The 16,579-nt window shown below is 36.7% G+C and overlaps 1 protein-coding gene across 2 annotated transcripts in view; it reads right to left on the bottom strand.

Moving 5' to 3' along the window:
- Positions 1-16,579, bottom strand: part of Fancl (FA complementation group L) — a 73,557-nt gene that overhangs the window by 29,832 nt on the left and 27,146 nt on the right. For both annotated transcript variants that reach the window (XM_052199632.1, XM_052199633.1), the window contains 2 exons: positions 14,885-14,981; positions 10,460-10,528 (listed from right to left, as the gene is read on the bottom strand). In XM_052199632.1, the coding sequence (XP_052055592.1) occupies positions 10,460-10,528; positions 14,885-14,981 (166 nt within the window). The remainder of the gene's footprint in view (positions 1-10,459; positions 10,529-14,884; positions 14,982-16,579) is intronic.

Raw genomic sequence — 16,579 nt, 5'->3', positions numbered from 1 at the left:
TGGAGCTGGAGAGGAGCAGCAGAGGCAACAGGACAGTGTGTATTTTTAAAGTGCTCTCAATGTAGTGATTGTCCTGTCTCCAGCTATGTGTGTAGGATTAGTCTCTACTTTCATTTTTTTATTTTATGTTTGGTATGCATGAGAAAAAGTTCTATATAGATACCTTACCTTTTTCTTTTTTTTTCTTTTTAGTATTTTTTTTATTAGATATATTCTTGTTTTTTAATTTGATATATTCTTTATTTACAATTCAAATGTTGTCCCCTTTCCTGGTCCCCCCCCCACCCCGAAAATCCCATAAGCCATCTCCCCTTCCCCAATCAGCCCTCCCCTGCTTCCCTGTCCTGGTATTCCTCTATGCTACTGTATGAAGTCTTTCCAGGACCAAAGGTCTCTCCTCCCTTTGCTATCTAACAAGACCATCCTCTGCTGCCTGTGTGTCTGGAGCCATGGGGAACTCCATGTGCACTCTCTGGTTGATGGTTTTGTCCCTGGGAGCTCTGGGAGTACTGGGTGACTCATACTGTTGTGATTAGTTTTTTTCTTTATCAGGGTAGTGACACTATACTGTATTCCGTGGTCAGGGGAAAGACTGGAGAGAAAGCAGGGGTCGGGGATACCATGTCAGTAAAGTATGAGGATACACACACAGAGGAAAATACCAATATGAAATCACTATTTTGTATGCTTACTAAAAATCTATTTATATACGTGCAAATAGAGGATATGAACTTGCTAGAAAGGATCTTTGATAAAAACAAAATATGACAGAGCATGTTAAAAAATTATATACATGCTTCACTGATATTGGCTGAAATAATCTTCTTAGCCAATAGTATTTTAAAACATAAATCATAACATTAAGAAGCCATTTGGAATCTGATGTGCTTTTCCTTTTACTTGAGGCATGTGCTATGTATGAATATTTTATCAATTCAGGCTAAGCATGGAATATTAGTTTAAATAACAGCAATATATTAATCAACAGAAAGCAAGGCATTCTCAGCTTTTGTCCATGTTCAAGTACAATAAGTATTCAGTCATCTTTCATGTCCACACATTTTGCTGATATTGAGGCATTTCTTGTACTCATGAATGTCTCTTAATGAAACATGGTACAATTCTTAAAACCTTGAGGATCCTTAAGGCAAAAGTAAGTCAACATATAAGCTATTACTAGCTAGATATGTAATACACAGAGATATGACAGACACTTCTTTTTCTCTGAGCTCACTATGCACAGACATTTTATGTTTGCATTATACTTTACATCTCAAAAGAACTTTTATTCATAATCTTAATTTTTGTCATATGCAGTCTATGACATAAAGAGTATACTCTGACCTAGCCTTTTACACTGTGTTTAAACTGTGAAGGCTATTATGACGATCAAGAGTAGAGTCTGGTATGAACAGGAGCAGATACATCATTTCAGATGTGTGTTAGGTGACAGGAAGACATTTGATAAACAGCTTATTCTATTACAGCAGTCTCTGTGGTCTCCATGCATGGAAGACTTTTATTATTGCAAGAAGTATCCCACGTACATAGACCCAAATTTTCCTAATAAGCTTAAACAAATTTTGATAAGTTTGGAAATCAATACTAATTAAAATTCTCTTTTCCCTAAAATAAACTATTTAAAAGTCAAAGTTATCCATCCATTTGTCCTCTAAACAACCTTCCCCCCTTCTCTTTTGGCTTCCCTTTCTTTCTTTCTTTCTTTCTTTCTTTCTTTCTTTCTTTCTTTCCTTTTTTCTTAGATATTTTATTTACATTTCAAATGTTATCCCCTTTCCTCATTTCCCCTCCGAAAACCCCCTATCCCATCCTCCCTCCTCCTGTTCATTAACCTACCCTCTCCCGCTTCCCTGTCCTGGCATCCCCCTACACTGGGGAAACAGATTTCACAGGACCAAAGGGCCTCTCCTCTCATTGATGTCCAACAAGACCATCCTCTGCTACCTATGCAGTTGAAGCTATGGGTCCCACCATGTGTAGTCTTTGATTGATGGTTTAGTTCCTGGAAGCTATGGGGGTACTGGCTGGTTCATATTGTGGTTCCTCCTATGGGGCTGCAAACCCTTCAGCTCTGTGGGTCATTTCTCTAGCTCCTCCATTGGAGACCCTGTGCTTAGTCTAATGGATGGCTGTGAGCATCCATTTTTGTATTTGTCAGGCACTGGCTGAGTCTCTCGGGGGACAGCTATATCAGGCTCCTATCAGCAAGCACCTGTTGATATTCACAGTAGTGTCTGGATTTGGTAACACTGTATGGGATGGATCACCAGGTTGAGCAGTTCCTTCAGTTTCTGCTGTATCTCCTCCAATAATCCCTCTTCTAAGAACTGAAGAATACGTACTTGGGTCTTACTTCTTGAACTTCATGTGGTCAGTTTATTATATCTTGGGTATTTCAAGCTTCTGGGCTAAAATATCCACTTATCAGTGACTGTATACCATGTGTGTTCTTTTCTGTTTGGGTTACCTCACCCAGGATGATATTTTCTAGTTCCATTCATTTGCCTAAGAATTTTGTGAATTCATTGTTTTTAATAGCTAAGTACTACTCCATTGTATACATGTACCACATTTCCTGTATCCGTTCCTCTGTTGAGGGATATCTGGGTTCTTTCCAGCTTCTGGCTATTATAAATAAGGCTGCTATGAACATACTGGAGCATGTGTCCTTATTACATGTTGGAGCATCTCTGGGTATATGCCCAGGAGTGGTATAGCAGGGTCCTAGGTATATTTTATATTGTTTGTGACTATTATGAAAGGTGTCATTTCCCTAATTTCTTTCTCAGCCCATTTATCCTTTGAGTAGAAGAAAGCTACTCATTTGTTTGAGATAATTTTATATCCAGCCACTTTGCTGAAGATGTTTATCAGCTGTAGGAGTTCTCTTGTGGAACTTTTGGGAATCACTTAAATATATCTGCAAATATTGATGTTTTGACTTGGATAAAAGTCTTGGAAAGATCAAGAATTCAAGGCCCATACCTAAACATAGTAAAAAGCAATATAGAGCAAACTAGTAGACAATATCAAAATAAAAGAAGAGAAATTTGAAGCAATCCCACTAAAATCAGGGACAACCAACCCAAAGCTGTCTACTCTCTCCCTATCTATTCAATCTAGTAATTGAAATTCTAGCTAGAGCAATTAGACAATAAAAGGAGGTCAAAGAGATACAAATTGGAAAGGAAGAAGTGAAAATAACACTATTTGCAGAAGATATGATCATATAATTAAGTGACCACAAAATTCCAACAGAGAAATCCTAAAGCTGATAAACAACTTCAGCAAAGTGGCTGGATATAAAATTAACTCAAACAAATGAGTAGCCTTCCTCTACTCAAAGGATAAAAAGGCTGAGAAAAGAATCAGGGAAATGACACCCTTCACAACACTCACAAATAATATTACATGCTTTGCTCTATATTACATTCATTGCTCTAACCAAGCAAGTGAAAGATCTGTATGATAAGAACTTCAAGTCTCTGAAGAAAGAAATCAAAGCAGATCTCAGAAGGCAGAAAGATCTCCCATGCCAATGGATTGGTGGGATTAATATAGTAAACATGGCCATCTTACTGAAAGCAATCTACAGATTCAATGCAATCCTCATCAAAATTCCAACTCAATTCTTGATAGAGTTAGAAAGAGCAATTCCAATTCATCTGGAATAAGAAAAAACCCAGGTGAGCGAAAACTAGTCTAAACAATAAAAGAACTTCTGGCAGAATCACCACCTCTGACCTCAAGCTATACTACAGAGCAACAGTAATAAAAACTGCATAGTATTGGTACAGTCACAGGCAGGTAGATCAATGGAATAGAATTGAAGACCCAGAAATGAACCCACACACTTATGGTCACTTAATTTTTGACAAAGAAGCTAAAAACATCCAGAAGAAAAAAAAGACAGCATTTTCAACAAATGGTACTGGGTCATCTGGAAGTCAACATGTGGAAGGATGCAGACTGATCCATTCTTATCTCCCTGTACAAAGCTCAAGTCCAAGTGGATCAAGGACCTCCACAAAAAAAAGATACACTGAATCTAATAGAAAAGGAAGTGGGAAAGAACCTGGAGCACATGGGCACAGGGGGAAATTTCCTGAACATAACACCAAAAGCTTATCTCTGAGATCAAGAATTGACAAATGGGACCTCATGAAATTGAAGCCTCTGTAAGGCAAAGGACACTGTCAATAGGACTAAACGGCAGCCAACAGATTGGGAAAAGATCTTTACCAATCCTACATCTGATGGAGGGTTAATATCCAATATATACCAAGAACTCAAGAAGTTAGACTCCAGAGAACCAAATAATCTTATTAAAACGTGGAGTACGGAGCTAAACAAAGACTATCGAATGGCTGAAAAGCACCTAAAGAAATGTTCAACATCCTTAGTCAACAGGGAAATGCAAATCAAAAGAACCCTGAGATTTTACCTCTTACCAGTAAGAATGGCTAAGACAAAAAACTCAGGTGACAGCAGGTGCTGGCTAGGATGTGGAGAAAGTGGAACACTCCTCCATTGCTGATGGAACTACAAGCTGGTACAACCACTCTGGAAATCGGTTTGGCAGTTCCTGAGAAAATTGGACATAGCACTACCTGAGGACCCAGCTATACCACTGGGCATATACCCAGAAGATTTTCCAACATGTAATAAGGACACATGTTCCACTATGTTCATAGCAGCTTTACTTATAATAGCCAGAAGCTGGAAACAACATGCCCCTCAACAGAGGAATGGATACAGAAAATATGGTACATTTACACAATGGAGTACTACTCAGCTATTAAACTCTAAGAAAAACAAAAACTAAGGTGGCAAAAGGAAAATAACTACACTCAACCACTAATTGCTTATCTCTACATAGTATACATATTCATGATACTAAATACTGAATAACTGATATCAAACTTATACAATTATCTGATGAAGATCAAGACATTAGGTTTGTTTGGCAGGGGGCGGGGGACAGGCACTTTAAAACAGACGAAAACAAAAAATAAGGAAACAAAACCCGGCCAACTCACTTTCCACAGTGTAAAATTATACATAATGCCTAAATGAACAAATATATATACTGAACACATAATATCATGAATTAACAATACTATCGCAGTATGAATCCCAAATGTTCCTCCAAAGGTCTATTTCATTAAAGGCTTTAATAAAGTTCCCAGAATGGAGGTACTGAACAGCTAGAAATTGTAGAGAGAGCAAAGCTGATGAGAGGTCTTGGGTCACTGATGCCATTACCTCAGCTGGGTAGGAGCCTTCTTCTCGATCCGTAAACCACACATTCCCGCTAACGTGAGATGCCTCTACACCAGTCACCTAAAATAATGGACCGTCCTGGAGCACAGACTCTACTTCCAAAACTTAACTCCAAACAAACTTCTATCTTTTTTAATTGACGATCTCACGCGTTCACTTTGGCAACAGGAAAACTGAGTAACACAAATATTAAAAGCACATACTGACAGTTTAAAGTGGTTGACACCGGAGAGAGACAGATGGGAAGGAAGGTAGACATGCTACTGTGTCTAAAACAGAAAGAGAAGTATAAAACTGTGCCCTGGATCCTAACCCAAAATATTTTCAAGTGTAAGTTCTATTTTGGTAGAAAATTAAAGTAATGGTTTATCCATACTATGACAAAATGCAATGGCCGAGACTGTATTTACAACCAACTCTTTACCTAAGGGGAAAATTAAAGATACAGAACACCTGGATCAAAAAGAAAAGCCACTGCTGCCAACAGCAAAGGAGCAGACAGGTCTCAGGTGACGGCTGTGAACGCAGTCTCCACTTCATGGACACATGCCGACCCAGTTATGAAGAAACTCCCATGGTCCTAAGGAACATTTGAATAAATGCACATTTTATTGCTGATATTTTAGAAACGGCAAGGAAGGCACACTTCCACAGTACGTATAAAGATGTACAAGGTGACTATAACTTTCTCATTTTGTGTCTTTGCATTTCCCTTTTCTACATTTAAGGCCTGTCTTTGTAAAATAGATGTTATGAGAAAGAAACAAACGAAGGCAGCTAACAGGCAGCTGAGCTCATGACCCCTGCACTGGACTCTTTCTATCATGATACAGAATTTTAAAAATGACTTTTCTCTTATTTGTAATGCTACCAATGAAAAAATAATACTGCCACAAAAGCAAAAGTATATATAACTTCCAAAGGTAAGAGTGAAGGAAAATTTAGTTTTGGGAGTTTTCTGACCAAATCAACAAGGGGATAATAACTAAAGCCCAATGTCATTGACCACCAGTGTTTCTCAGAGCAGAGCTGAGCTCTGTGAACTTCAAGGAAGTTGTGTTTCTTTCTTTCCTTTTTTTTCCTTAATTTTAATTTTTTTATTTATTTTATGTATGAGTACATTGTCACTATTTTTAGACACACCAGAGGAGGGCATGTGATTCTATTATAGATGGTTGTGAGCCACCACGCGGTTGCTGGGAATTGAACTCAGGACCTCCTAAAGAGCAGTCAGTGCTCTTAACCACTGAGTCATCTCTCCAGCCTGGAAGTTGTGTTTATTAACAAAGTCCATTTTCCTGAACATCTGTGAAGAGGGAAATGTATGTGTGGACTAAGGTAAAAGGCAGGCAAGAGACCTGTATAAAACTATACAGTTGAAGGGCCAAGTATAGCAGCTCACCACTGACTGACAAACCATATTGGGGAAACAGAGGCTGAAAGCTTGCCTTAAGTTTCAGAATTGCTGAAGCTACATAATGCATTCCATGGCAGTGTGAACTCTACAGTGTGGCCTGCCTCAAATAAATAAATAAATAAATAAATAAACAAAGGAAAATAATTTTTTAAAAAAAAAAACATGGTGAAGTGTAAAGTGAAGTGGGCGTGCCCAACTGTGGGGTTTGCAGCTTTGAGGAGAGACCTCGCTCCCTGCTAGGCCATAGGACTCTAATCACACCCCTCAGTCATCAGAAGGCCGCCTGTCAGCAGGCTGGACCACACATCTCCCTCTTCTCTTCTCTACCCGTGGCACTGCCCCAGGAGGATCAGCGGTCTCCATGGCAGGAAATATATGAAACAACGCTTGTCACATCTGATCAAACCTAAATATTCCAACTGCCTCTGGCAAGGCTACTTCCTGAAACCTGCAGTTCATGACACAGTCTCAGGTAGAAAACAATCTGTGACCTGGGCAAAATGAAAGTCCTTTTGTCCTAAATGTCTGACAGTAGCCCATGTCAATCTATCAGCTGACAATATTGACATGCATGGCCTGTATGTAAAATCATAAAGGTAACATATTTCATAGAACATATGAAAGGAAGAGGAGGGCTCACACTCTATCCTAACATATACACGCAGGATGTACTGAGTAAGGAAGAATGCATGTGCGAAGGCCCAGCCACTGGGTCTGAGAAGCACTTTTGTGTCTCTCTGGCACACACCATTGCAGCACATGCAAGCCGTCTTGCCCTTGCTGCCGATTTCTTACCACAGGAAATGTCTCCTCTGCGCCAGAGTACACTGGCTGCCGCTGATCATGCTGTGAGACACCTGCACTGGTACGAGGCTTGTCATGCTGCACAAAACCCTGCCATCTTCGGCCTGACACTGTGCACGTTATAATTATTCATCCAAATGAGCATGTCAGAGCAGCAGCAGCAGACCTCTCATCAGAGCAAAAGAAAAATACATCAAAACATTATCAACTCAGCAGGAAGACGGGGACCATAAGGAAAATCACCCATTTCTAATATGGATGCCACAAAGACGTGTCTGTTATGTTACAAAAAAGAAAGGAAAAATAAAGATCTTCCAAGCACTGAAGCTAGAGAAGAAATACACAGAAGCAGACAAAGACTTTGTAAATCAGTTATGTGGAAACTGTTTTAAATGCAACTTTACTACTAGACTACAACAGGAACATTCGTATGGCTTATAAATCACAACTGCTTAAAAATAATTGTTGAGAGAGAAAGAGAAGGAGAGAGAGAGAAGAAAGAAAGGAAAGAAAGAAAAGAAAAAAGAAAGGAAGAAATAAACAAATAAACAAACAAACAAACAAGTCCTGCAGGAGCAGAACTAGCCCTAAGGCAATGCTGTCTTACCTCACATCTTACTGCATCGTACTGTCCAGATAGAACTTAGCATTGTCAACTCTCTAATGTTGAAAAGAGTTCATATGTCTACCACCAAAAGTTTTACGACACAGGTAGATACTTAAAAGGAAATAAGGATTTTTGAAACTTTCTAAATTTTAATTCCATGTATTACATTTTTTAAAAAAAAAACTAAAATTACCTCATACTGATACAAATATGGCCAAACTGCAATAAGTATAGATTGTTCTGTAATACTTGAATATGAACAAAAGACAAAGATTTTCTTTGACAAGCCAAAAAATCAAACCATTAAGACAGATATACAGGACTACTCTGAAAGTTTAAGACGATATATAACAGTTATCAGAGGTGATGAAAAGATGTTTATATTCCATGTAACCATGAAAGCATTAGTATCAGAACAATATGATGGGTAGATATAATGTTAAAAATACTTCAAATAGGCAAAGGTCATGAACATGGCAAAACTTATCAATTGTGGGTAGAGTATGATCAAAGTAAAATACAGTGATGTAAGAATTACTATGTGTGCCTGGATGCAGATGCAGGCGTACACAAGCAGTCAGGGAAAGTGAGCGGGCAGTACTCAGTAACCTCAAAGGCATGTTCCATACAACAGACATAGTATTACATGCAGAAATCCTCACATATATGCGCCAGGGAGTGCATCCAAGTGCTCTGTTGCAGACTGATAATGAGAAACTGGGTAACTTGACCCATAGGACAGTGAATGAATTAACTGATTGACGAACATAAAAGTCTATAGCATTTAAAGAGCAAACTGACACACATAGACAAGTATAGATAAATCAACTACACACTACTGACTTCAAACATCTTATACTGGAAACACAGCATGGCCGGAAACTAGGACACACAGAAGAGACGATGCCCAGAAAAGGGAGGGTGAGCCACGGTAGCTTCGTGGACATGCAATTTCTATTCTAACAGAAAAGTAGGCGTGGATACAGATCTCAAGCAAATGTGACGAACTTTGATAGATCCCAGTTACTACTAGTTAATCCTGTTTGCTTGGCCACATTACAGCAGTTTCTGAGAGCCACATCTAAAGTTCTAATGGACAGTATTACATTACCCCAAGCTCACAGGGCCGAGGCGCCAAGTTCACAGTAAACAGGCACCACATCTAGTTGTTATAAAATAATTGTGATGTTATACTACTCTGCAACATCTTTCAGGAAACTTACATAGTATTCACATTAAAAAGAAAAACTACCAAACGCATCACTAAGATAAATATGAAAATGGAAACAGCATACACAATCCAGACTTGATACTTTCTCATGATCGCAAGTAAGTTTCTTAAGTGAAAGACGATGATTCCCAAGTCAAAACAGACATTTTTAAAGAAAAAAAAAGCCCTACAATTTAAAGGCAGATGAATTGTTGGTTTGGTCTTTCGAGACAGGGTTTCTCTGTTTTCCCCAGTGCCTGCACACAACACATCCAATAATAACTAACAGCTTAAAAATGATAACTATTCATGTATAATTTTAAACATAAACATATATATTTATAATATAATATAGTAAAATAATATTTATTATATATAATATAAATATTTAATATATATATTAAATCTCAGAACAGAAACATGTCTGGCTTCCACTTAGAGAACCCTGTAAAGCATCACTATGGATCTGTTTTCTCTTTCTATAAACAGAGATATCTCCTCCTGGGCACTGTCAACCACCAACAAGGAGGACAGTGTCATGTGAGATTTTTGTTTGAACTTAAACTTTGAACTTGAACTAAATCCTTTGATTTTTAAGGATATTTTACTACTAATAGAAACTTCTATGTATATAAATCAGTTTCTAGAATGATTCTAAAGAAATTACCTCTATTAATAGACCAGAAAGCTGAATTCTCCTAAATAGAGCAAGCATGGACACAAAGGACCAACGGCAGGGTTCGTGCTTCACTCATCTCTTAGAGAAGTTATCTACTAGGTCATCAGTTTTAGCAATATACACAACGCACACACATTCTACTTATACCCACTGCTCTCTAAAGAATTTTTCTTAAGATTTAAATTTGACAGTGTACAGCAAGCAGCAGAGCTGCTGCATGCTTGCCTAAAGCTGTCTAGACAGTGTGTGTGTGCATGCCCATGTCTGTATTTAGAGAGAGAAAAGTAGACATTAATTTTTGGAAAAATATGAATTATTAAAGAATGAGGTTTTATGTAGAGAGGTTTAAAAATAAATAATTAATCTTAGACCCTAAAACAATCATTTGACTAAAAAGAATATACTTTCTAATTATTTAAAATAAATTTAATTATTTACCTGTGGTGTCCAGGAAACAGAAAACGGGACAGGAAAGTCCACAACGCAATCTGGTGGCTCTACAGGGTACTGTGACAAAACATAAAAGTGGGTCACTCCTGTGTCTATGTGACAAGCTGACATGAGGCATTTCATGAAAACCAGACACAGTAGACAAAGCAGCATTATGTCAACATACTTACTGATGTGATAAAGATATTTATTTATATATGGCTATCTGTATCTGTATACGTACATGCATACATACACTGAAATTGCACTATTACAGTGCCACTGGGAGCCGACCGAGTGCTTAGCAGGTACAAGGCTCAGTGACGTGGGGGTTGCAAAAAGTACTGAGTAGGCAACATTGACCTGAGTCAGTACCCATGCTGCCGGTATGATCTGAGGAAACAAAAGCTGAGCTTCAGTTTTTCTTTAAATAGAGATTAAACCAATTGTTATTTAATTATTCTGATGATAAATTACATTTCAATTAGCTTCAGCCACAAACTGAATAAGTGGTATATGTTAAAATAATCAAGAAGCACACACCAATCACTATCTGTCATTACTAATTTAAGTGTGACTTCCCATAATAAGCAACTACTCGTATTAGAAAGAAAAAAAACAAAAACAAAAAACAAGCAAACAACAAAACAAAAAAAATGAAATAATGAAATGCCTTCTGCCTCACTGGGGGAAAATAAAATTTACAGTTTTAAGCAAGAAAAAACTTTAAGATTAGAACTATTAGAAAATTAATTACTTGGTTATATAAAAAGAAATGATAGTCATAAGAACAAATCAGGTTTCTAAGTTACCAAAGATTCACATTTTTTTAAAATTAAATTTCTTATTACAGGACTATATTTCAGGATCAATTAAAATATAAATCTAGAATCTTCAAAGTCATTTATAATTAAAAATACTCATTACTTGCCAGTAAAACTAAATTCCTTAAAAGAAAATGAGTTTTGCAAAGTTTCCTATGACAAGCTGTTTTAAGTCCCGGGTTTCTCTTTGTCAGTTTCTCATTTTTCATCACTTTATTGAGTAAAAGTCATAGGAGGTAGGGAAGGAAGAGGAAGAGGAGACGTAGCTTTAACATGGTTTTTAAAATTACTACATTTGAAGCCAATGTTTTCCAAAGAATTAACATTTTGCTATCAAGGTAAGTATGATGAAAATGAAACTAAATATTAATAGACAGCAATTAATTCTATCTGCAGTAGCAAAATTAGTAGAAAGTCCAAGAAAAATATAACCCTTAATTCTGAAAGAAAATAGAAAAAAATCAGGTTAAGAAGTAATAATAATGTATTATCATGATTCTTTAAAAAATATGCAGGTGGCTAGATGCTTGGCAGATTAAAGGGCTTGCCTCAAGCCTGACATTGTGAGTTCGATTCAGAGAACCCACGTGGTGGAAGAAGAGAGCTGACTCCCAAAAGTTGTCCTTCAGCGTGTGTACCACCACAATGAGCACACACACACAAGAAAAATGATTATACAGATTTGTAGATAGGTAGGTAGGTAGGTAGATAGATATATACATAGACATAAAGAAAGGAAGATCTATGAAGCCAACCTCTGGAACTGAACTCAACTCACTGTAGAGCCTGTGTTATCTCCAACTTAGGTTAGGAGCAATTCTTCTTTCTTCAACTTCTCAAGTGCTGGGACCATTATGTTAGACTTCATTTTTAACATGGCTTTTGGACTGTAGTAGCTAAATTACAGTGTAGGACTAAGTACAGTGGCCCTAACCCACATAGCAAAGTCTGGATGGCCTTTTAAGTTTTCTGGGTGTATATAGTACCAACTTACATTAGTTATAAAAACTATTTTGTTATTTGTCTTTGTTTTGATGGCTCTGGGCATGGAATCCATGGCCTTGGGTAAAGCAGTCAGTCAGTCAACTTAGTTCCAGCCTAAATATTTTTATTTTGGAAATCTGATTGACAACATAATTCTATATATAGGAATGGAGCAAGATTATACACATATGCAATTATAGTATCCAGAGGTCAAAACCATGATTATCACAGGCTAAAGCCTAGTCTGGTCTACATAGCAACTGCCAGGACAACCAGGACTATATAGTAAGGTACTAATTTAAAAAAAAAAACATTATATATATATTCAACTGTGAGTTTTAATAATTTCTCAGTGTAATTATTCTGTAAATCTCACTTGAAGAAAGCCAAGTGCTAAATTTTTAAGAAATTATATGCCATGAAGTACATATATTTGTTGCAATAGTTCTTAGATTCTGCAGTCTCTCACTCCACAACACATTCTGAGTCCTAGTCCGCTCTGACCAAAGCAGGACCACCACCCCAAGTGACCACACAAACCACAACAGCAAGTGCTAGGCCCCAACACATCAGGAGCTGTGTTCATCACTCAAGAGCAATTTATTTATTTGCTTGTTTGTTTATTTATTTACTTGTTTGTTTGTTTCAGGATTAATTATTTTTAACAAGAGTTGTGTAGCTCAAATCAATACTATATTCACTGTGGTTTAGAGTTGTTGAGAAGACAATGGTTGAATTATGAGAGAATGTGTTCAAGAATAAAAACAAAAAAAAAAGCAAAACAAAACAAAAATGTACTCCTTTAATGTTGTCAAGTCAAGAAACAAAGGTTTATGTAAGTACAAAAAAAAACCCAATTTAAGATTTGTTGTTTAAAAAAAATAAAAAGCTTATATTAAGATATTATTTCTACAATCTTACCAAATAGCTTTAGTGATTAATGTTTCTTAACTGATATTCATAAGGCCAAACACTAAGTGGGGAAGAGGAGGGGAACAGAAACTGTATATTGAAGACAAACCTGGGCTACCTATAAGTCTAAATTAAATCAACAAATCTAATAAATCCCACCAAAATAAGATTAAGATCTCAATGCCTTATACAAAATAACCCCCATCTCCTTCCATCTCAAATAAAGCTTTGATTTTTCTCTGCCAGTGTTTGCCTGTAATATGTTTTGTGGAACTATAGATGTAAAACTGAAACAGAAAAATATTTTTAGAGAAATATCTCATCTGCATTACAAAGCTATAATTTTAAAAAGTAGCAGACATAATGGAACATACTAATATCATTATTTGCAGTATCACCAATTAATGAAGTAAATGTCACACTTAGAAAAAAATCTTTTGCTACACTGAACTGAACAATACATAAAATTAAGAAAAAAAAAAAAAAAAAGCTAACTCTTCACAGCATACTTAAAGGCAGCGTGAGCACCAAACACTGTCTGCTTAGTGAGCGTAAGACGCTAAGCCTGCCGCCAGAGGCACAGGCACTTAAATCTCACACTCGGCCCTTCTTGAAAAGGCCCTGTCTTGAAAGAAGACACAGAAAGAGCCCTTGCTGCTGGCCAAGTGTGTGTTTTACAAGGATAAAAACTGATTTCTTCTATTTTCATTTTAACACATATCTGTTAAAACTTTAAAAAAAGATAAAATTCTTTATTTTAATGAAACAAACCTCTAACTCATTTTAAAACGTAACTAGATTCATATCCAACTAAATTGCTAATATTACACCTACACGTCCCAGGTGTACAGGAGAGTGACTACCAAAGTTGTCTCTTGGAGTCACTAAGAGACAATAACTTTCCTGTGCCACCTACTACAGCTTTATTTGTTTGTTTATTTTCTCTTTTGAAAACCTTAAATGCCAGACACATTTTTAAAAAGGACAAACACAATTGATCTTTTCATCACTAGAATCTTCTGAAATAGAAGTGATTGATGACTCCCAAAAACAATAAAAATCTGGATGTTCTGGTGTCCTCTACATTTCGGTGTTTTCCCAGTCCTTACTAAGGGATGATTAATATGTTGAGCTCCCTTATTTATTTCTTAAAATTCCAAATCTAAAACTAAAGAATAAAGATGAAATAAAAATATAAAATAAAGGTTTTGTGAATGGTTATAAATCACTAGCATACATAAGCTTATAAACAGACATAATCTTTCTAAATTCTTAAAATACATACACTCAAAAATATATTCACTCAAAGTGAATAATAAACTGTGAGTGTACATGCTGTGTGTGTGTGTGTGTGTGTGTGTGTGTGTGTGTGTGTGTGTCTTAGAGGATGGGGTGAGGAAAAAGATTAAAAACTACAAAAACAGCTCAGCTAAAACTAGAAGCAAAAGATGTTCCCAGGACAACAGTATGTTTGGAGCTACTGACTCTTTAATGTTTCTTGATAATGAGGTCTACATTTTTATGAAATTTGGAATAAATTAGTGACAAGAATTTAATGAGGCTTTTAGAAACTGGATGAATCAATTCCTTGACTTTCTAAAATCAATTTTTAAAATCACCCATGTCATTTAAAAATAGCCAGCACTTCTAAACAGTGAAAATAGTCAGTGTTCATCTCTTAAGTATTTCCTGACCACAAGAACAAGGCACGTACCTTCGCCTTCAACTTCACAGTGATTAGGTGCTTTCTACCAGAAGCATCATCTGCTTTTAACTTGATGGTACTGAAGGAACTATCCACACATGCGAGTCTGTGAGGAGAAGAGAATAAAAAATGATCACACAGAGGTGGGCTGTGAGGAGGGGAGATGGGACCATTCCTACTACTACATAGAGAAAATTAATCAGGAATTTCTGCATGCCAGCTTTTCCTCCTGCTATAGATTTACTGCAGTTAATACACCAGCCTAGTGCTTAATGCAGCCATAGCTCTCTGGATTATTTACAATGTGTGTCAAGGCTCATGCTGTGGTCAGTGAGCACTATGTCTCGCTTTTCCATCACTGGAACCTTTGGCACACACAGCATGTTTCTGTCAGCCTCTACTTACACACACATTAAACTTCCTGTCAAATTCTTTGATCCATTTCTGTACTTTCATACAGTGTGGGATTTTTATACTTCCTTTATTTGTTTTTCCCCTCAATGAACTTCTCCTTTGTTATCAGTAATGTCACTATACAACAATCTGGCTGGTATTAGTTCACATACTCAAATTAACCCTATGGAAAATGTTGTGTAAGCATGGGTATGGACGGGTTTCTTAGCAATAAATTTCCCTTTTGCACAAAATATAGCTTCTGACACTTAACCTAGGCATATATTCAAGATGACTAATATTTTAAACACATAGCTCAAACTCAATTGTTTTGGCTTTGAATCGCTCTAAATGCATGAATTCTCTACAATATCCTTTGAAATACATCATTCTGTAAACTACAGTCCCTTGAGTACCATAAGCTACTTCCAAAGTAGCCCAAAGCTAGCAGTGTGTTTACTAGTCCACGGCCATGCAGACAGCTCTTGACATTTTTACAATACTCTTCCCTGTAAAAATAAAAAGTGGACTGTGGGCTGCGAACACTGTGCAACTCATCACCCAGGTGGATGAAGAACTCAGGAATCAGAAGAAAGGTTTGCCTCCAAATACAGGTGAATTTTATTAACATCACTATAATTCATGTGGTTAGTGACCAGGAAAAAAGGAAAAATAGTTCAATTAAAGAAAGCATTGGACAACAAAGGTGTGAATCACTAATGAAAAACAGACAGGAATCTGAGAACATGTGTTAACATTGGATTAAGGCAAAAGACAAAGCTGTGTAAATTATAAATTCTTTCTAATCAGTAAAATGTCCAGGGTCTTAGAAAACAAATGAAAGTAAAATTATGGTAGAAAACATGTTTCTTTACATGGTTAGTTTTTTTCCCCACTGATACCTTTAAAACCTATCAACCTTCCCACATCCAAAAACTATAAACATCTGTCTCCCTCACCTTTTTTCATGGGTTCAGACACATGTGCACCTGACTGAAAATTTCTTCAGATCCAAAATGAAGAGAAGCATATGCATTTACTTATTTTCCCTTTATTTATAAGCAACAGTATGATTTAAAAATAAAGGGATTTATAAAGTACTCCAATTTCAAAAATAACAAGAATAGCACTGAGTAAACCAACTTCATGAAGACGCAGCTTTCAAAGCACTGGCTACAACAGATGAAAGTGGGTGGGCTCCCACTTAAGCAAAAGGAAAAAAAATCTGTAAGGCAGGGTGTGATTGTAAGTGGCCAAAAATATGGGCATTTCTTTTTAACACAAAGAGATCGAAATAGAAGATATATTTTT

The sequence above is a fragment of the Apodemus sylvaticus genome, chromosome 11, assembly GCF_947179515.1.
Source record: "Apodemus sylvaticus chromosome 11, mApoSyl1.1, whole genome shotgun sequence".
Taxonomy (NCBI): domain Eukaryota; kingdom Metazoa; phylum Chordata; class Mammalia; order Rodentia; family Muridae; genus Apodemus; species Apodemus sylvaticus.
This window is presented reverse-complemented; position numbering and strand designations above follow the sequence as displayed.